Here is a 21,616-nt window from a genome sequence, read left to right as displayed (position 1 = left end):
TCATGAAGTTGATGAATTGCTTTTACATAATAGATTGAGTATGAGGATATCCATGCTTATTCATGTCATCAAATGAATTACAAAGATCATAATCTAGATCAAGGAGTGGTTGATCATGAAGGGGTTTCATTGATGAGTGAGATATGATAAATATGACTATACCGTTGCTAATGTTATGAGTGACACTTTGGGATCTGCACGATATGAGACTGTCACAAGTTGGAATGTGATTCAAGTTTAGCTTAAGATCTACTGGTAGATATCCTAGACTACGTACGTAGGCAGCTCGCCTTTTTGTTTAATTTGAAATGTTGCAAGTACAAAGACTTTTCTCGTCCAAGCTTCAGCCCCTTTTTGTAAGCCCTTTTGGATTAAATTGAATTTGAAATTCGAATTTAAACTTAGAAATAAAAATAAAAATATACTATAAAGTTCAACTTGTAACTGGTTCAAGTTCATCATCCTTGTCCTCAAACTTCATTGATACTCTATATCCATCTTACTCTCAACCATTTCAATCTCAACTCTTAACAAATTCAAACCATTCCAACAAACCAATCAAACAATCAACCAGAAACATCCAAACAGAATGACTAATCACACTTCATACTCAAGATTAAATTCGACGACTCAAACCTTTCCACCTTCACATCAATCAGAACAAGAAGAAGAATTAGATGCAACCTTTGATGATTCAGATCATATCTCAAACTATGATTCATCAGAACGAGATCATTTATTCATTTCAATTGAAGATTCCTTAACGCCTTCTTCCAGAGGTGAAGGCACTTCTCATCATCCTATCAATCCTGGCTCTTTACCTGGTTCATATGATTTCGAACGTGATCCGTTTCAACCTAATCATCCTCCAACCTCTAGTACTGATGATACATTACCTAAACCTAGATTGATGGGTCAAGGTAATGATGGAGTGTTTGCAAACTTGAGTGCTAAACCTACTACGACTCATACTGATCCTACGTCGCTTAATGGATCCGGTGGTAGTGATAAAGATGAAGCTTTACCAACTTATGATGCTGCTGCTCTGGATTCTTCTCCTCCTTATTGGGAAACCACTGTGACTTTACCGGGTGGGATGGGATCTTATGGTATCTTGGGACCTGATGATGTTTTGGTAGATGGTCTTGCTGTGGGAAACCTTTTTGGATTCGCTTGGAATTTATTGGTGTCTATGAGTTTTCAATTTATCGGTTCGTTCTCGATTCATCTCATCTTCATTTCCACTACTATCCTTTGCTAACTAACCGATCTTTGAACCTTAATAGGCTTCTTACTCACTTATCTACTTCATACAACACATGCGGCCAAGAACGGATCAAGAGCAGGTTTAGGAATCACTTTAATCCAATATGGACTCTATAGTCGTACAAGATCAAATGAAAACCCATCGAATTCATTCACAGCCGAAGAATTGTCTAAAACGAATGGAACTCTGAATGGATTAGATGCTAATTGGGGATTTGGTGGACCTGATTGGGATGGATCGACTTCTTCTTTACATCAACAAGCTACTGTTGAAGGTCAAGTTCATATTTCTTCAATGGCTAATGAATGGTTAAGTTATGTTTTGATTGCGATTGGTTGGTTCTTATTGTTAGGAGGTTTGGTGAATTATTGGAGAGCTGTAAGTGTTTGTTTTTGAATGTTGAACTGTATCTTTAACATGTTCTTTGTTCTCTTTTGCTTATTACGTTGCTGATGTTTATTTGTTTGATACCATAGGTTCGATGGGCTAGAGCTGTTAGAACTGATGATGTGATTGCTGGTGCAATGGCTTAATGAGGGATCCTAGATACATGTATATTTGTAAAATGATGATTGGGTTGAAAGAAAGTAAGAGAACAGAGAACTTCAATTCAAAACCTAAAGGATGAGTGAGTCTTCTGAAAGATGATTCAAATTAATCATATCCATGTTTTGTTTGTGGTTTTTTCTTTGATTTAATCTTTGTCGATGTTGGATATATTGATCTTGTTTGAAAGATTTCGAATTCAAATTTTGAATGAGATGAAATCGATTGAAAAAGATATGGAAAAAAAGAGAAAATCAGAAAATGAGGAAGAAAATGAAATTTTAATAAGAGATTTTTTTTTTGTTGGTTTTTTGTTGTATGGTTTATTAATTTTCTTAATACTACACTTGTTTTTAAATCTTTACTCTTTTTTTTTTATTATGACCAAAGAAGAAAAAAAAAATTCAAATCGGTTTTATATGTTGTTATATTTTATATTTTATAAGAAGAAGAAATCTTTTTATCCTTGTTTAATTTTTTTTTTCCAGAAATCAATCGTCATGTCTCTTCTGTTTGAATACCTTTTTTTTCATTTGTGTTTTTTTCCCTATTTACTATTTTTTTCTTTCTCTTTACTTTCTTTTACTTTTTACTTTTACTTTTTCATGTTCCTTGTTTTAGTTTTTGATTTTTTTTTTCTATTCATTTTTGGTTTTGAAAGATTTTAAGGGGAAATATGAAAGTGATTTTATAAAAGAAGGAGATTATTTAGTGAGATGTTTCGAGTTGAGTGGTTTTCTTTTTTCGATTCTAGACTTCTCATACTTCATTCCTAGGAAAGACATCACCACAAAATGAGATCATCTTTAGGAATTTTGGTTGAATGTTGAAATCAAAATCAGGATAGACTCTCTTTCATTTGGTAAACTCATTTGGATGGAATACTTTGAGATGTCAGACTTCAGGCTTTCTTTGCATACACTTCTGGATCATTTTGAGTAAGATCAAGAAGACTCAAGTTGGAGAGATTTCAACTATTCGAGCAGGCTTCTGGATTGTTTGACCAAGATGTAAGGGTACGGGGATTTGCCAAGACCGGGGCTGACAAGTCTCCAACCCACGCACGAAACTATGTATATGCGCGTCAGTGACTTTTGATCGTTCGATTAAGATCTCAATTCATTGACATCTCTTCTTAAGGACCATCTTCGCCTCTTTGAAATCAAATCAAATCTATCTGTACCAAAAACCTCTTGACAAAACCCATGTCAGAGGTAAATCCCGTTGTCTTTCATAGGAGGTTGGGAAAACTATTGGATTTATGGAAAGTAAGTCGAATGAATGTCTATCCTCATAACACAAGATAACAACGATTGATGATGCATGTTAAATCCCAGAATGCAACTGAAGCTGACGCCGAAACCCTACCGCTTCTAACGACGGGAGGGATCTTACTGGTTTCTGGAAATACAGATGAGATTCCATATCCAAAGAGTTATGAATTACAAAAGTATCTATTCGGATCGATCTTCTCTTCGACTTTAATTTTCATCACGCTTGAAAATATTACTTTTCTCTGCTCGGAACAAAAGGCAGAAAGACTTCGAACTTTAGTATCAGACTCAAACATCGTCGGAGCAGCTGTTACGGTAAGCGTACTCGTCAGATCAAAGGAGCCTGGACAGTCTACAAAGCTATTGAAAGAAGTGGGTTTAGCTATGTCAAAGGTAGCTGAAGATGGTATGAAGCTGGGTTGTTTCACAAATGACAAACATGGAGGACATTTCGTGGTCAGTAATTCAACGTTATGGTGTCATCAGCTCACAAGTAGTGTGCAATCAGCTGATATTCATCTTGGCCTACCATACACAGGACGAGTGGAACACACACTTGAAGCAGAAGAAAAAACGACTTAAACAAATCAAAAAAGCCAATGACATTTCATTAGTCATTAGTGCGCTGATGGCAAGAAAGGATTCGGACGAGATGGTTTGTCTTTACTCTTCTAAATTTTGTTTGTAATCCAATTCTCATTAAACTTTTCTGTTTGTTACACAAAGCAAATTATGGAAATCGCAAGTAAGATGGCTGAAAAACTTATGAGATTACTTTTTCAACAACTTACAAATTCATTGGAAGATCAGAAGGAAATGTAAGTCTCACCTAGATCTTATGTATCTCATCCTTTTTTTTGGCTACGTTATCTAATATTCCATACTTGCATGTCCTAGAACTCCTGAACGGCTAACCGACATCATTGAGGCTAAACTCGAAGATTCCGATATATGGAAGGGTATGGATTTTGGCTTTAACGTGAGCCATGTTAGGTGCTCTGTGATGTCTTCATCAAAAACGTATGGCTGATATATGGATTATGTCTTCTCAGTTCGATACTGCGTACGCTAGCTGGATTTATACACCGATCATTCAATCCCAAGGCGTGTATGACCTTCGCACTTTGGTGCAGTCGACTGATGAACGACTCAATGATGCTCGGGTCATCTTGGCCAGCTTGGGTATTCGATACAAGAGATATTGCTCGAATATTTCTCGAGTGATATTGATTGATCCTCATCCGGTAACCGCAAACATTCACTTCTTTTATATCTATGAACCTATTATTCTGTTGTTGACTCTTGAATCATTGAGTATTAATAGACACAAGAATCGAATTATAATTATCTCATGGACCTTCAAAGATTTGCTCTACAAGAGTTGAAGGAGGGTGTCATCGTTAAAGAGTTCTACCAGACCATCTTCTCTAAGGTCTCTAGAGAGCGCCCAGATTTGGAATCGACTTTGCCAGAGTCATTTGGGTTTGGAGTAAGTGGAATCAGTTTTACCTTCAATGTAATGGACAAATGGGTTTTATTCATTGAAAATGTATCGAAATTGGTATATCGTGTAGATTGGAATCATATTCAAAGATCCATTTTTGAACCTGGACACAAGATGTGACAGGCGTTTAAAATCCGACATGATATTTTCTTTGGAAATGTCTTTTTCAAACATTCAAGATCCATTTGACTCCTCCAAGACTTACTCACTACAGCTAATTGACATGGTGGCTGTCAAAAACGAGACAGCCATCATTCTAAGCAATGGAATCATAGATTCAAAAGATTTCACTTTCCTTTTCAAAAACAAACAACAAGATGACATTGAAGGATTAAAAAACATCTCTCAATCTTCTGCTCAACCTGATAAACCTTCTGGCATTCCGCCCACAACATCAGCTGACACACATCCAGTCGAACATCCGATTAAAAAATCTGATCTCTCCCCACCCAAAGTGCTACCAGATGAAAATCTTGATCCAGACACTTCAATCAAGGACCAACCCCAACCATCGGATTCAAAGATCTCAAAGCATGAAAGAGACTCTGATGATGCCTTGGAACATCTTATTGAAGCAAAAAAACTCAAGGCGATTGCAATGTTAGAAGCAAATGATCAGATCATCATGTCCAGAAAACTTGAAGGTTTGGATGAAGATAGTCAAAAATGGTACATCTTAAAGAAAAGACAGATCTTGAAGAAATTAGAAGAAGAGATTGTGGAATGAGCAAGTCACCAGATAGGTTTGAAATGTCTTGGTGTTTTTATCTTTTGATTAATTTGTCTGTTATGTGTTTGAAAACCTTGTCTCTAACAATTGTGTTGTACCCTAGGAGATCCCAGGTTAGGCAAGTCCTTGCAATTCAAAATGTAGTTTTGTTGTATATTGTCTAATGATGACATAGATACAAGTACTTTTTGTTGATCAACAAAGTTCTCTTTGCTTCATCATATTCCTAACACCCTTGTCATCTCTCTCCTCAGGTTGGCTATTTGTGTCATTGATCAGATTTTTTATTTGTTTTTTGTCTTACAATTCAATACAAAAAGTGTCAGTTTTTGATTTGTATCCAGTGTGTATACAGGTGTATCAATGGATTGATGCAAATATGTGAGAACTTGACTGTCAGACTCAGTTTTGAGATTCTTGACAGTACAGTCAGAATCAGTTTTGAAATTGTTGAAAATACAGTCAGGTTTAGATGACATTTGCATGTCAAAATGAAACTAAGTGAAAAATGTGGCATGTTTGTTTGGATAAGCACACTACATGCAAGGTCTTCAGGTGTGGTGTCAAGGCAATGTGGGTCACTTTACACCGGTCCAAGGCATCATATCATATGGAATCCAATGCACCATTGTTTCAAAATACACACATATTTTGTTCAAAGTGCTCACTTTATGACATTGAGTATGGGCTACTATAATGTGGCTATCAAGAGCAAACAACTATGGATCTCTGCAGAAACAACCTTTTTCATGCAACAGAACTCAAGCAGAGACCAGTCCTCAATCAAGTATCAAAGCAGAAAAGTTGTGAAGGATCAAAACCTTGCTTCAAGAGACCCCACTCAGTGTTTGTTGCACAGCCAATGAAGGATTGACTCAAGTGGTTCTTTTCATTGATTGGAATCCAAGAAGCTATTGATTACTAGGCCAAGACGGTTGGCTCTTTTCCTATCAACAAAGTCTCAGACTATCAACCATCACCAGCTTAAAAATACTTCTTTTCAAAAGAGTCAAAGTCAAAAGATCTTGATGGCTCCCCACCCCCTCTTCACCTAGCTTTATCCTTATTCATCAATTTTATCAATCTTCTAGAAAATAAGATCTCAGGACAACAGGTTTCAATTGGAATAATTGAATGAACTGTATCAATCTTCCCTCTGAAATCTGCCAAACAACTCAGAATGATCCGTAGTGATCATCTCTGATGGGTACTTGTGTAGTTATTTCTTTCTTCAGTTATTATTCATCTCACATCAAGCATTAGTGTATCAAGGACTTCTGCTTGCTCTCAAAGTGGTCTTCATCTCACATCAAGCATTAGTGTATCAAGGACTTCTGCTTGCTCTCAAAGTGGTCTTACTTCATTTGGGACACTCAACAAATTAGTTCCTCAAGACTGAACCACACTTCAGTTGAACATTTTTATTAACCACCAGATTCTAAAAGCGGGTGGTCTCAGGTTTTATTTGCGGACACTTTTTAGTAGTTCCCATATCCCATTATTTATCACCCTGCTTTTGACTCCAAAATCCACATCAAAACACAATTTGTTTCTGTGACAAATACGTTACACCAAATATCTTCACCCTTTCTTTGACATCATACTGTTTGGTGTTCAAGTTAGGGTCTCCCTATTGTGCGGGGTCTTGCACCTTTAGGGGGTCAAAACAAATTTTTGGCTTTGCTGGGGAACAAAAGACACATAAATAGTGCTTGTGTTTCAACCAAGTTCTCACCCTAGACACATCCCTTGACCATTTTCCAGCGCTTCTAATTCCAAAACAACAGAAAAATGTGAGCACGTTTTGTCTTACCTCTTGACCTTTCTACCTTCCAAATCCTACCAAATAGCAAATTTTATGAAGTGTCTTGATTTCTTTTCCTTTTGCCCAATACTCAATTTGATCTCTTCTGCCTTTGCTTATCTCTTGGTTACCTTGTGTCATGAAAATGTTCACTACAATCATTCTGGCTGCCATGTTGGTGTATGCTGTTCAAGCTGCGCCCATTGCTTCTCCACAGATTGGCAAACCACACAATTTCCAAGCTCCCTATACACATGACTGCCAGTGAGCCCCACCATCACAGCATCAAGCATTGCATTTGCAATCAGATTGTAAGTTGTAACTCATTGCCAAAACTTGATTATCAGTTGTTACCAAGCCCTAATGCAAACCCAATGTGTTCAATTTCCCATCCGACTGCTCTCCCTTATGCACCCCTGACTCTTGCCCTACTACCCATTACAACTGCTAATCACTTTTGTTCCCCTGTTTTCTCCATGTCTCACTATCTACAATTTATTGATCTTCCCATATGGGTATTGTTCAATTCAATCTTGAGAATTGTGTTCCAATCACATCAAATCTTTTATTAATCTCCAGTCTGTTTTTTCACATTGTCTTGCAATCCTCTCCTCTTGTGATGTCTTGTATGTGAGATCTTGTTCTATGAAGTCAGATTTTGTCACTCCCAAAGATCCTGTTGGGGATATTTGAACAGATTTCCTTTACGTACTTTCCCAAATCCAATCATCTTGAATGTGCCATAGATTAGACAAGGTGCAAGTTTTTGTTTTGCTACAAAGATCGAACAAGCCCAAAAGAATTTGGTCACTAAACCTTGGCAGATTAATTCCCACTGATAATGTGAGGACGTGAAATAAACAAGCAATTTCAGTGACAAACTGTGAGAGGGATTTGAGTTAAGAGGAAGAAACATTTCTTGGCAAAACATTACAGTATATTATGCGCAAGAAAAGCGTAAACAAGTTTTGTCTTTGTTCCAGACAAGAATCTTTGGTAGGGAAAGGTGTACAGTGGGTACCATCAAAGCCCAACTACCCCGTTCCTGCAAAATTTAACTTGAACTTTGAGATGCTTGATACACACCTCACAATTACAGATACCTCATTTTTGAGTGCAATGGGGTCAGGTGACCTATCTCAATTTATTTCTATGAGGGCAGAGCCTCACAAGGCAATTTTGTTTCACTTCTGGGCCCATATTTCAAACTAAGCATATTACATACAACTGTATAGGAATTTATGATTATACATGGGCATGTTATGGGTTTCTACCCTACCTTGGTTGGCCTGGTCTGCTCAGTGCACAGCCATACAACATATCAAGGCTCAAGCCAGCTTGCCAAGGGATTGTACAATGTGATCCGTATCTTTTTACAAGCTTTTCAGCTTGTATACCAGTATAACCTTGCCTAAAGAGAAAGGAAATTAAATGACATGAGCCTTTAGAAACAATTCTGAAATATGATTGTAGCCCTTACCAATAAGTGGAATGTTGGCAATTGATCTTGTGGAAATGTCTTTGGATTGTCAATAGCGGACAAGAGTTTTGGGCAGACTCAAAGAGAGACTTTGACTCTTTAAAGTTCTTGCAGTTTATGCTTTCCTCACAAAAACCTGTCAAATAGAACATTGGATTGAGCATTGATGAATGGATGAAGTCAATATACATAGACTCAGAATATTTGATGAAAGACCAAAACAGCTTGATCGGATTCACTGTAAACATTATACACTATGGGTCAATAGATTTTTACACTCAACGAATTACACTCAATATTGAGTGTAAATTGGCTTGTATGTAAGAATCTATCTGCAGGGGTGTCAATTGCAATTTTACACTTTTTCAGTCCTTTTTTTTGCAGTGCAAACAAACATGTGTAAATAATTGAGTGTGAAAGTGTAAAGTACCAAGGGCAACTTACATTTTTGCACCCCAGATATTACACACAATATTGAGGGCAAAAAAACTCAAGTGCCAAAACCTGCAAGGGGGCCTAATCTCCAATTTTGCCCCCAATCTTCTGTTCACTCAAAGTTGGATGTAAATCCTTGCAGTGTAATTTTACAAAAGACCTCCTTCAAAGTTCAAATTTACATGCATGAACTTTTTCAGGGATAGACAGCCATCGACATATCCGACCGGCATCTGCACCCATATGTGTTAGTTTTAGTAAGGATTAGCACTGAGAAATGAAATATCTTATTTGTCATGTTGCTTCTGGTAGATCTGTTGATCTTAGTATTTGTATTTCCTCTTTGGATATTTGATTTTTCTCTTGCAGTTACATGTATGTCTCTTTTAACTCTTAGCAGTTCTTGTTTTGTCATTAAAAGAACCTATGAGTCTTCACAAGGGTTTGATCATCATGATTTCAAACCCTTTACTCCATCACTAAAGCAATCTTCTACTTACAATGTATTGCTTTAACCATGATTGACTCATAGGTAAGCTTTTCTCTTTTTGTGCAGTTTTTCTCTCATCATTATTTCTATTCCATTGTACATGCTATGTCTGTTGCTTTTGTGTTTGTGTTCTCAAAATAAAGATGCTTTCAAACCCTTTCCTCCATCACTAAAGCAATCCTTTACTTACGATGTATTGCTTTAACCGTGATTGACTCATAATATGCAGAAGGTTTCCAACCAGCATACCCCTGCCCTAACCTTCTTGCCGCCAAACGTTCAACATCAACACCATCTACCACAACATCCATCCCCTCAATGCCAACAAAAGAAGCTCCATCAACTGTCTTGTTTTCCTCCCAGATCCAACCTCATTGGCCACCCTCTCCCACATCTTTGATGCCATCTTGCGCTTATGTTACCTCATTCCTCTCAAAACACGTTTAGACTTGACACCTCTCTCAACCTAAGCAACACTGATGGAACTTACCATCCTGTGTTGAGTCCCAAGGACTTGCCTTGCTTTCCCCCAACCAACTTTTTGCTTATGCAACTACCACTCATCCTTTCACAAAATAGTCATTATATTTTGGTAGTATCAATATCATCAAACATATCACATTTATCAAATTTATTGGATTTGTCGACTCATTCAATCCCTCCAAATCAATAGTTTCCATCAACTCTATTGAATGTATAAATTCTACCAGTTCTATCTATCTGCTCAGTCTTGTTCTTTGTATCCAAGCTTCAATACCCCAAACCTCCCTATGTCTGAGATTTTCATTCTGATGTTCAAATCCGAATACACCAGCTCTTTCAATGGTCGCTTGTCCCCTGACCCTGTGGTTATCTTGGATCCCGCTCCTACCCAAGTGCTGACTTTGACTACACATGTCTCTCCCACGCCAACACCCCCAGCCAACAAGAAATCAAAACAACATAAGCCCAAAAAGAAGGGTAAAAAGTTCAAGACACCTGTTCCGGCTACCGGTGAACTTCAAAGATTCCTCGATTACCGCTGCACCATCAATTCTCAAGGATATCCCACTTATACAAACGGAGAAACAGTATTTGTTTGAGAACCAGGTGCCAATGTCGTTAACTTTGGACATATTCCTTTTACTCATACTCAGAAGTCTCATGGTTCAAAGAAGGGGGATTGGACAACAATATGGTACACATGTCTTGGTGTGTTACAAGGCAATGACAATTTCTGTGTCTGCACTGGGCCACCACCTACTGCCAATGGAAAAGCTGCCGAACATGTTGTACAGAAGTTTTTTTTGTTTTTCTTTCTGGCTTTTACCATGTCAATAGACTATTTATTTCCATAGGCACCCTGTCTGCCCTGCGGTTGAGTGTAGTGTTAACCACACATGGACACAATGTAAGGACACCTCCTGTCGAGTTGATATCAAGAAAATTGCGAGTTGGCTGAAAAGATGAGAGAATGCTGATATCAGCTAAGAAGAGATTACTATCTCTTATGACCGATGAGAGCAGTAGTTACCTGAGAGAATGCTGATATCAGCTAAGAAGAGATTACTATCTCTTATGACCAATGAGAGCAGTAGTTACCTGCTCGAATTGAAGGTAAAAATCGGTAAGAATATTATTAAAAGCCAACAAGCAACAACTAATGTAGAAAAGACAATAACCTGAGAGAATGCTGATATCAGCTAAGAAGAGATTACTATCTCTTATGACCGATGAGAGCAGTAGTTACCTGCTCGAATTGAAGGTAAAAATTGGTGAAGAGAGCAAGACAAAGTATAGACAACAGCACCAATTTATACCAAAGAAACGGTCAACAAGCATTACATCATATCTTAAACACACAGCAATGATATCATAGAATTAGTAAGATGATGATGTGATAGATATCAAATGAGAAATGAGTAAGAGAAGGATTAAATATAAGATGAGATAACCCCAAATAGTCATTACTTCAATTAAGAAGTCCACCGGTTGGGCAGTACTTTGGCACAACACAACCCACAACCATCCTTGGCCAGCTTCAAAAAAGGCCAATCCAATGGCTATGATGGAGCTCACCAAAGAGCTAGGGGAGAATCCAAAGGTGAGACCTTTGGTCTTCAAGGTTGGTTTATTTCATTTCATTGATGTACTACTACATTGGGACTAACACAATATGCTCGTTTCCCACATCAGGTTGGTCAGGCTGGAGCCAGACAAACTATTACGCCCCTGGTAGTCAACATCCACCCGGCCCTTTCCAATGGAGCTTGCCTAGGTTACCTACGACAAAAGTTCTTAGTTGAGAAGGGTCTGATGCTAGAACAGGAGAGCAAGGGAGGTGGTGATCAGTTGATAATGGACCTAATGCATTGGGGCAGGTATGTTGCTCACCTGAAATTCCCATACTTTTTAGAAACACTCATTGTTGATTTTGACATCCTCCTTGGCAAAGACATCCACATTACGTTTCAGACCAAGTGGATGGCTGACCAGCTTGTGTGGCATGACCAAAATGGTAAGGTCTATTTGGGTGGTATTCTCTCAGATGTCACCTATTGGTTCTTCTACAACAGATATCTCCTCACGACTTCAATGTACAGCAATGTGATGCACTGTTGAATCCCCATCCAACTGATCTGGATGTGGGGACTCAACATCAAACATTATCAATCTCATTTCACAATGCTTTTCAAACAAATCAATGATACTGAACTTACCTTTCACAAAAGAGACCTCTTATCACAACAAGTAGTGGATTTTTCAACGGCTCAGAAGAAAGGCGTCGTTGCACCCTACATGGATGTCTTCAACAAACACGACCCAGCTAAAGCCTTGGACAAGCTGAAGGGATGTCACAAACATTCAATATTCAGTTACTCAGGTGAAAAAGAATCGTAACATTGTTGATGCAAGTCAGGTGGTGAGTGACTGGCCATTGCTACAATGTCTTGTTCAATGCTCAAGACCGATGAGCATTATGTGGTGGGCCGGCCCTTCATAGAGCAACTTCAAAAAATTGGCATACAGTCTCCTCAAATCAAACAAACCGGGCGGTAGGACGTTACTGGATAAATTTGAAGAGATCTTTTTATTGAAGTCGCTGTTTTCTTATTTCTCTCTTTTCAATTATTTTCTCTCCTTCTATAACAATCGTCAACATCCTATTCATTCTCCTTTGGGTCTATAACTATTTGTTCTATGCTGTTCTTTTTCTCTCTTCTTGTTTCAGCTCCGTGACCACTCATCCCAATGCGGTGAATGATACTCACAACCACACTCGGATACTAAACCTATGTCTAGAAAGAATATTCACTATAAAGAGCCGTAGTTTGTGTGTCCTAGTTGTTTTCTTCACTCAAACTTCTCATCTCTTTACTTGTGCCACCTTTACGACAGGTGCCTTTTCTTTCTTTCTCACTTATTAGTGACTTCAGCCGCAGCGCTATACTTCATCACTAATATGTGACTGTTTACCAGGTTTGCCTAGTGTTCTGTGTCATCATTTATTGTAGTTTTCGTGCTCATGGAAATCTTATACTCAAACTTCTCATCTCTTCACTTGTAACACCTTTACAACAGGTGCCTTTTCTTTCTTGCTCACTTATTAGTGACTTCAGCCGCAGTGCTATACTTCATCACTAATACGTGACTCTTTACCAGGTGCCTTTTCTTTCTTGCTCACTTATTAGTGACTTCATCCGCAGTGCTATACTTCATCACTAATATGTGACTCTTTACCAGTCACCTGGCCTTCCTTACTTTATTACTTTTGCCTTTTTCCTAGAAGCAAAGCGTGGCTCAACTGGTGGAACACCACCGACATCCACTTGATCATATTTTGTGCTTGCAAACGCCTACCACTTGGCAACCCCCCCTACCCGACGAATCCCTCATTGATGTGCCGGACATGACAAATGGGCAAGAGTCGATGAATCAACAAGACTACATATTAACGTAAGTGTTGCCAAAATTGATACCAAAAACCTTGAATTGAAATGGTGACTGACTGACACAACACATGTCCCTGTAGGTCCGGCCATTGTATGATCATCCAAGGGTTTGTACAACTGTCATTGTTTGTCAGATCACTCAATTGGGACTATGACCAGCTCCAACAAGGGATCCCGGTGAAATATGGGACCAACTGGGAATCTGTTGTTGAAACCCTGGGTTGGTCCAAAGAACGCACACTTTGTTGAACTGAAGTGAACAATGGACGGCCTCCTGATACAACCAATGGCCTTCTATGTCCCAAGTAGGTTGGACGTCCTGTGGGATCTTTGAATGTCAATTGAGACAGACACTTGTCTTATCAAGCGTACTCATTGAGCAGCCAACTGGGAAAGCAGAACCAATTTAATTTGCCCAGGTAGTACCATCCTTTGTAATAAGGTGGTTGTCTATGAAGTCCATTCTTGACTACTTGTTGAGGTGAGGGAAAAGTTTAATGATTGTCTCTAAAGTAATTGCAGTCCTCTTTGGTCAAATCCCGCATCCTATCTGGCTTTGAGAAATCATATTCAAAGGTAGAACCACTCAATTGAGTTTCAACAAGTTCATGATCCAGAATATAAGCAATAGTAATCTTTATAAATCCAGTTGTCTTTGGTGTCTTTGATTCTGATCCTTTCTTTATCTTGGATCTTTCGATTGCTCTATCTTCAGAGCTGGGGGGATAAGGAACCACGGGCTTTTGATGATTGTTGATCTGCAGTTGATGTTGACAAGATTGAAGTTCATGAGCCTGAGCAATTGCTCTTTGAACACTATTCTCAACTTGCATTACATAATGAGCTGATGAAGGTGTAGCTGCATTAAGAGGTACTGATAAGTGAGAGCTTGAGGGAAGTGAAGAGCGAGAACTTGAGAGTATTGGAAATTGAGTGTTTGAAGTAACAGCTCTTTGCAATGGTGAGGCAAAGAGAGGTCAAGAACCGAAAGGAATCAAATTTAACAACAACATTTTGCCTGGCAATTTGATCAGTGGCCCCGGGGTTTGAGGGGGATTAATAAGTCCAACTGCCTTTGGAAACGTTTTGCATTGACCACACAACTGAGTCTTGAGGGCCTCAAATTGGGCTGAGCAGATAAGACAGGGTACCATCATGTTGACTTTGTTTGGGTTATCCTTGCTCCATTGACATGGGTCCCAGATCACTTGAGTTCTCTCTTGACCTGGGTAATCTTCACCACAAAAACAACATAGAGGTGAATCAAGATTGGGATTGGGTACCATAATGAAGAGTAAAACAACAATGATCAATCAAGCTAGTGAGAAAATCTAGTGGAACAGGAAATAAGATCCCAGTGGATAACACTTTGGAGATTTAGACTTGTAGTTGAACCAGATGGTCTGTGCAAGAATCTCCACATAGATGGCTTGTCCACAAATGGAAAGGAACTCAAGTGTGTATAGCACTTGTGGGGGTCAATAGCAACAAGTATTATCATGTATCATTATTCATACTTCTAGTTTACTTCATTAAATATATAGAGTAAAAGAAAGATGATGAGTAAAAGAATAAGCAAGTACTCAATAATTACAACTGGTCTCTTAGCTTTTAAGTTAATCTGTTAAGCTTTCATTTGTGAAAAGCTGTGAAGACATTATCACCAACATTATGAGGTTGGGGTGATGATGACAATCAGGAGTGTCTGAAGCTGTCTGAAGCTTTGAACAACTTCATTGGAAAGAATGATGAGGGTGGAGGGAGTTGTTCATTGAGCTGTACAGGCTGTACAGTCTGTATCCGGGTTTGAGGTTTGTCCTCCACCCTCCTCTCTTGTTCATTGTACTATGTAGCAATACAGGTGCTAAATTGCAGCGCAAGATGGTGCTATATTGCCTTGCTGTCCCTAGGGCAAAAAACACCAGTATATAGTGGAGCGGAGCGCTTGAAATTATAGTGGTGGTGCACTACACTACCAAATTTAGGGAATAAATTGGTGGACAAGCTTGGTGTACCCCCCATCCCCCACAACTAGTTCTCCTTCAATCATACAAGTCCTACTGGATGCCAATGAATCTAGAATATCTTACAGCGGAGGATGACATGGATCCCTTGGATTCCCCTCTATACACTCAAGTCAACCTTGCTGACTCTTTGGATGGTGAAGCATGTGACACCAAACTTGTCAACAAGGCTTTATTATCTGTGTTCAATTTCTCTTTCTCGAATCAACCAACTCTTTGCAAACACAAAACCAAGACCAGTCAGATTCTCAAAGGCTACAAACAGACTTATGTTCAACCTAAATTGAATAAGCTGGCACCACCCAAAATACCAAAGGGAACCAAAAGACAATACAGATTGTACCAAGGGAACGCCACTGGCAAGTCTAGCATATGTTTGGACAACCAGGTCCAGCTCCCAATCTTAATCCTGATCCCCCTCCCTTTTCACCTAAAATCAAAACTTATGAAAACTATGAAGACTTGGGAGATCATGAATACTCTGATGAATACTCTGACTTATCTGATATATACAATGAACTCTCTGATAACAAGGCCAACAACTCTTCTGCTGTGATTGTATCCAATGCTTGGATTGATGAATGTGTCAATTGATACCAATCCAGCAACATCAAGAGCTCAATCCCTCAAGAGATCAACAAGATGGAAATCAGGCGGAGGGCTTCAGGCTCAAGGATGGCTTGGGTTTAGCACAGCTCAGCTTGTGGGCACATCAATACAAAGAATCAGTCATACAATTCATTTCACAGTCTATTTATTTTATTCAATCATCTAATTACAAATTTAAATATGATCAAGTGAATACTTATTATTTGCTAGTCAATTCTGGTCATTCCTGCTCTAGGCCTTGGAGGTTTTTGTGAGTTGTTGTGGTCACTAGATCACAACTGTATCACAATGTTTAAATGTATTGTTTTGAGCATGGCCTGCAATTATACCTGAAATGTGCCGTCTAAAAATTATCAAAAAAGGAAAAAACTCAGAATCAGTACATCTTTAAACAAAGGTTGATTGTGAATTTAAAGCTTGCAGCCATCATTAAATAATCACATTGATCAGCAGCATTTTTTTTGATCTAGCATAATCCCAATCACGTGGATAAGCCAAAGTACCAGAATCCAAAAGTTTAGGTTTATATACTTTCACAGTTTTTTCTAAATGATGATAATCCATGAATTTACTTGAGGATCAATATCATAAGTAAATGATTGAAAAGAAATTGATGAAGCTCTTTTTTGTTTCGCATTATAAAATCCATGAGTTAAATGACCACCGTCTGGTAAATTTAAACCCATGATTCGATCCTGTGGTTCAATTAAAGTTATCAAAACTGCAAGACTATTCAGACAAATAAGAAAACAAATTTGACCAATGGATTCTTTCGAAGATGAATTATGATCGATCGAATGAGATGGAAAGATTTACTTAAGAGTACTACCAGAATCAGGTTGAACGATTCGACCCCAAACTTTATGATCAAGTCTAAAAGCTTATAAAGCTCCGTTTTGAGATAAGATTTCTAATTGATCTATAAATCCATTTCCACCACAGTATCTTCCATTTGGAAACCTTCTGAATATCGATTTTAAACTCCATCCATTGGCTTCCATAACTGCTAAAGAAGTTAAACTAGCAACAAAAAAAAATCCAAGTCGATTACATTGATTGATTACGGATTGGATTTTTTTGGAAAGACTGGTTGCCAACACGAGAGGCATTTGGACCACTGCCTTGACATAGATCCTGCTGATGTCTTAAAAGATAATGTTGAAAAGAAAGGACTGACACTTCCTATCGTCGCCAGAGCACCCTAGGGCCTAACCCTATCACCCCAAATAAGAAGTAATTGTAAGTAATTGTAAAGTCTTCAAAAGATATGAAGAAGGAATACGAACATATTGTCGTAAAATGTTGATGATTGAGCCTTCATGTTTTTTGCAATTTGTTCTTCTATTTTACTCATCTCAAGTCAAGAAGTAGAGGAGAAAACCTTTGTTGATAGCTTTAAAGATCCCTAAATCTGTACTAATTCCATAATCGATCATTTTTTGAGTATTGTCTGCACAATTTCTTTGACCGATATCTTGCAAGCATGCAAAATCGAATGATGAATGAGACCACTGATTGAGTTAAAGCAATGAGTTAGTATAATTGATAGACTATTTTGAGTCTCACAAAGCTCATCTATATACCTCAACGAACATAGTACCAGTAGTCTAGCACCTCCGATCACAGTTAACCAAGTTATACAAATCTTGAATCCCTCTCTTGTGAAAATCTATTAAATAGCATAAGTCGTCAATCTTTTGACCGTGGAATCAGATCAATCTTTATGGAAAAAAACTCACAGATAACTATAGCGGCCGAAGTGGCTATAAAATAGGTCATAGATTGGCACTTCCCTGTAAAATGAAAGTCCAAAAGAAACTTTCATCGACAAAGATTGTGACCGGAAACAAGAAGACCGGGGCGGGGCGGTCACAAGTCTCAAAGCTACGGACGAAGCTATATGAGGCTATATGTATGCGCGACTTTTGATCGTTCGATCAAGATCTCAAGTCATTGACATCTCTTCTTAGGCACCATCTTCGCCTCTTTGAAATCAGATCAAATCTATCTGTACCAAAAACCTCTTGGTAAAACCCATGTCAGAGGTAAATCCCGTTCTCTTTCATAGGCGGTTGCGAAAGCTATTAGACTTTTGGCAAGTAAGTCGAATGAATGCCTCTCCTCATGACACAAGAAAACAACTGATGGTGCATGTTAAATACCAGAATGCAACTGCAGGTGACGTCGAGACTCGTCGGTTTCTGAATACCGGCGGGCTTCTGTTTGTCACTGGAGATCAGCATCACCTTTATAGCGACACTCTTACTATACATCGGTATCTCCTAGGAATTGATTTATATTTGACGTTGACCTTCATCACCCCGGAGAAGGTCACCTTTCTCTGCTCGCCACACCAGGCAAAAAAATTGAAGCCTCTAGAAAAGATAAACAAATCATTTGGAGCCGATGTAACAGTGAGCATACTGGTCAAATCAAGTCACCCCGGCCCGACTACAAAGGCAGTAAATAAATTAATTCTAGCGATGGAAAACACGGTTCAAGATGGCAAGAGGTTGGGATCTTGTACAAATGCCATATTCGACCGAGATTACGGGGTCGGTGAAGAGATGTCATTTTATAATCAGCTTTTGGCCTCATTTTGATCTAACTTCACCATGTGTAGGACGATTGGAATGAGTTCTTGAAGAGAACAAAGCAAGTCAGGTCAATCAAACAAACCAATGACGTATCATTTGGGATTTCTGTACTGATGGCAACAAAGGATATGGAGGAGATGGTTTGTCCTCGTTTCTGGATCTCTCCTTGTAAACTTTCTTTGTAACTGAATCAAGGATCAACTCCCTGTGCCACATACAACAGCAACACACAGAAGTTGCAAGTAAAATGACCAGGAAACTTATGGCAATACTTTTTGAACAAGTGCAAAATTTAATCAAAACTGGAAACAAAACGTATGTATTGCCTATTTTTTTAGCATCTGCATTTCTTGGCCATGTGTTATCTGACATACTTAATGCTTGCATTCACCAGGACTCACAAGCAGCTGAGTGCAGTCATCCAGGCTGAACTTCGAAATTCTGACATATGGAAGGGTGGAATTTTTTTACCTAGCGTGGGTCACGTCGTCAATGGCTGTGGAGTCTTCATCAGAAATGCGCATCTGATATTTCATGGTATTGTAGTTTGATAGTGTGCACTCGAGGTGGCGTTATAGACCAACCATACAATCCGGAGGTGCATACAACCTTCGCACTTGGGCACAGTCCACAGCTGAAAGGCTGGATGATACTGGGATCATTTTGGCCAGGTTGGGTATCCGATACAAGTTTTACTGCTCCGATATATCTCGATCAATTATGATTGATCCTCACCCTGTAAGCCATAGCGTTCACCGTTCTTCGACCTTTCTTCACTCTTGGTTTCTCATTGGCTGCCAAATTTTTGCGCTGCTTTAGACACAAGAATCGAATTATAATTATCTCATCCAGCTTCAAAAATTTGCCTTACAAGAGCTGAAGGAAGGTGTCATCGCCAAAAATTTCTACCAGACCATTGTCTCTAAGGTCTCTAGAGAGCGTCCAGATTTGGGATCGTCTTTGCCAGAGTCATTTGGGTTTGGAGTAAGTGGAATCACGTTGACCTTCAATACAATGGACAATTGGATCTTATTCATTGAAAATGTATCAAAATTGGCATATCGTGTAGATTGGAATCGAATCCACAGATCCATTTTTGCGCCTGGACACAAGTTGTCATAGGGTTTTAAAATGCGACATGATATTTTCTTTGGAAATGTCGTTTTCAAGCATCCAAGATCCGTTTGACTCCTCCAAGACGTACTCACTACAGCTGATTGACACAGTAGCTGTCAAACAAGATTCGTCCATCACTCTAAGCGGTGGATTGAAAGCTTTGACCGACATCACTATCTTTTCCAAGAACAAACAGCGAGATGGCGGCACATCGGAGGCTTCAGGTTCCGGGGATATAGACCAGAACGAACTACGTGGTCCAGCTGAAAGACATGCATCACGTCAGGAGAGCAGCATTGCCGCGATCCCTACCTCCAAAACGGGTCAGCTGCAAAACGATGAACAAGTAATTTACAAAAATGATACCGTGCCACAGAATCTTTTTCCAAAGGAAGTCCCAGTATCTAAACAACAAGAGGAGATAGGATCAAGCAACTGCGCTCAAGTCGCCGACGGTATCGAAACAGAAATCTCTGCCAAGGTTAAAAGTTTCGCCATTCCACCTAGAACGTTAGTGAGCTCATATACACCCCAATCCAAACTTATCGGGTCCGATGCATCCGCCTCGCTTCAAACACCACCCACCAAAACTCCCGATTTAAAGTCGTCGACCAGCCTGACGGTTGTGTCAAGTATTGTGAAAGACATCTCTGTCAAACAGGTTGAAAAGCTTGCAGTTCCACCTAAAGCACCAGCAATCCAATCCCAAAATATCGGGTCCAATGTATCCACCTCGCTTCAAACATCATCTGCCAAAACTCTCGATTTGGAGTCTTCGACCAGCCTGGCAGTTCAACCACAAACTCTTGGTTTGACGGCCTCGAAGCATGCCTCTGATCACGGCTTCTCTCAAGCTTTTGGAAAAGACATCTGTGTCAAAGAGGTTGAAAATTCTGCAGTTCTACCGACAACATTAGCGATCCAATCCCAAAATATCGGGTCCGATGTATCCACGTTACTTCAAACATCATCTGCCAAAACTCTTGATTTGGAATCTGCGATCAGCCTGGCAGTCCAACCACAGCCTCTTGGTTTGACGGCCTCGAAGCATGCCTCTGATCATGGCTTCTCTCAAGCTATTCAAAAAGATATCTGTGTCAAACGGGTTGAAAATTCTGCAGTTCTACCGACAACATCAACAATCCAATCCCAAAATCTCAGGCTCGATGCATTCGCATCGCTTCAAATACTACCCACCGAAACTCCCGGTTTGGAGTCGTCAACCATCCTGGCGGTTGAACCCCGACCTCTCGGTTTGACGGCCTCGAGCTTGAAGCGTGCACGATACTCTGATCATGCCTTAAGACCTCTGGGTGAAGTGAAAAAACTCAAGGCCATCGCGATTTCAGACGCAAAGGACCAGACCATAATGGCCAAGAAGCTTGACGGTTTGGACGAAGATACTAAAAAGTGGTATGTTCTTAAGAAAAAGCAGATCTTAAAGAAGTTGCAACAAGATATCATGGAAGAAATGAGTAACCAGACAGGTTTGAACACATCTTGATGCTTTGTCTCTTGATTGTTTGTCTACGATGTCTCTGAACGATTTGTCTCCTAGAAACATGTTCTATCCCGTGATCTCATGTTAGACAAGTCCTTACAGACAAAAAGCTGTCTTGTTTCGATGGTTGTGAAAAAATACTATTTGTTTTTGTATGCTGTATCATTATATAGTCCGGTGTGATTGATTAACTGTGTCGTCATACAGGGTTTGATAGTCTTCTATATCACATCCACTTGTTATATCTATTACACTGGGAGCAAACAAATACCGGAATCCAAATACTCTTCCTTCTACGTTCCCATAT

At 39.2% G+C, this 21,616-nt stretch overlaps 6 protein-coding genes across 6 annotated transcripts; 4 read left to right on the top strand and 2 right to left on the bottom strand.

Annotated features, from left to right (window-relative positions):
• Nucleotides 1-442: 442 nt before the first annotated feature.
• On the top strand, nt 443-2,505 carry MELLADRAFT_75467 (uncharacterized protein; the record flags this gene model as incomplete). The annotated part of the gene is made up of 3 exons (XM_007414360.1): nt 443-1,211; nt 1,287-1,645; nt 1,744-2,505. The coding sequence occupies 3 exons, from the start codon at nt 590-592 to the stop codon at nt 1,798-1,800; spliced, it is 1,038 nt and encodes a 345-aa protein (XP_007414422.1).
• A 440-nt stretch (nt 2,506-2,945) lies between these two features.
• Nucleotides 2,946-5,474, top strand: MELLADRAFT_78789 (uncharacterized protein; the record flags this gene model as incomplete). The annotated part of the gene is made up of 8 exons (XM_007414361.1): nt 2,946-3,081; nt 3,151-3,543; nt 3,626-3,742; nt 3,814-3,905; nt 3,985-4,066; nt 4,140-4,331; nt 4,412-4,576; nt 4,662-5,474. The coding sequence occupies 8 exons, from the start codon at nt 3,019-3,021 to the stop codon at nt 5,316-5,318; spliced, it is 1,761 nt and encodes a 586-aa protein (XP_007414423.1).
• An 8,482-nt stretch (nt 5,475-13,956) lies between these two features.
• MELLADRAFT_110156 (uncharacterized protein) lies at nt 13,957-14,748 on the bottom strand (the record flags this gene model as incomplete). Its single annotated transcript, XM_007414237.1, has 2 exons — nt 13,957-14,413; nt 14,474-14,748. The coding sequence occupies 2 exons, from the start codon at nt 14,746-14,748 to the stop codon at nt 13,957-13,959; spliced, it is 732 nt and encodes a 243-aa protein (XP_007414299.1).
• Nucleotides 14,749-16,640: 1,892 nt separating this feature from the next.
• On the bottom strand, nt 16,641-17,096 carry MELLADRAFT_91384 (uncharacterized protein; the record flags this gene model as incomplete). The annotated part of the gene is made up of 3 exons (XM_007414236.1): nt 16,641-16,824; nt 16,912-16,975; nt 17,033-17,096. 3 exons carry the CDS (start codon nt 17,094-17,096, stop codon nt 16,641-16,643), a joined length of 312 nt encoding a protein of 103 aa, XP_007414298.1.
• Nucleotides 17,097-18,131: 1,035 nt separating this feature from the next.
• On the top strand, nt 18,132-18,698 carry MELLADRAFT_110155 (uncharacterized protein; the record flags this gene model as incomplete). The annotated part of the gene is made up of 2 exons (XM_007414362.1): nt 18,132-18,194; nt 18,261-18,698. 2 exons carry the CDS (start codon nt 18,132-18,134, stop codon nt 18,696-18,698), a joined length of 501 nt encoding a protein of 166 aa, XP_007414424.1.
• A 241-nt stretch (nt 18,699-18,939) lies between these two features.
• MELLADRAFT_66352 (uncharacterized protein) lies at nt 18,940-21,312 on the top strand (the record flags this gene model as incomplete). The annotated part of the gene is made up of 5 exons (XM_007414363.1): nt 18,940-19,007; nt 19,087-19,168; nt 19,239-19,430; nt 19,545-19,676; nt 19,762-21,312. 5 exons carry the CDS (start codon nt 18,940-18,942, stop codon nt 21,310-21,312), a joined length of 2,025 nt encoding a protein of 674 aa, XP_007414425.1.
• Nucleotides 21,313-21,616: the final 304 nt, after the last annotated feature.

This window comes from Melampsora larici-populina (genome assembly GCF_000204055.1).
Source record: "Melampsora larici-populina 98AG31 unplaced genomic scaffold MELLAscaffold_42, whole genome shotgun sequence".
Classification (NCBI taxonomy): domain Eukaryota; kingdom Fungi; phylum Basidiomycota; class Pucciniomycetes; order Pucciniales; family Melampsoraceae; genus Melampsora; species Melampsora laricis-populina.
Note: the sequence above shows the minus strand (reverse complement) of the source record. Positions and strands in the feature narration are given on the sequence as shown.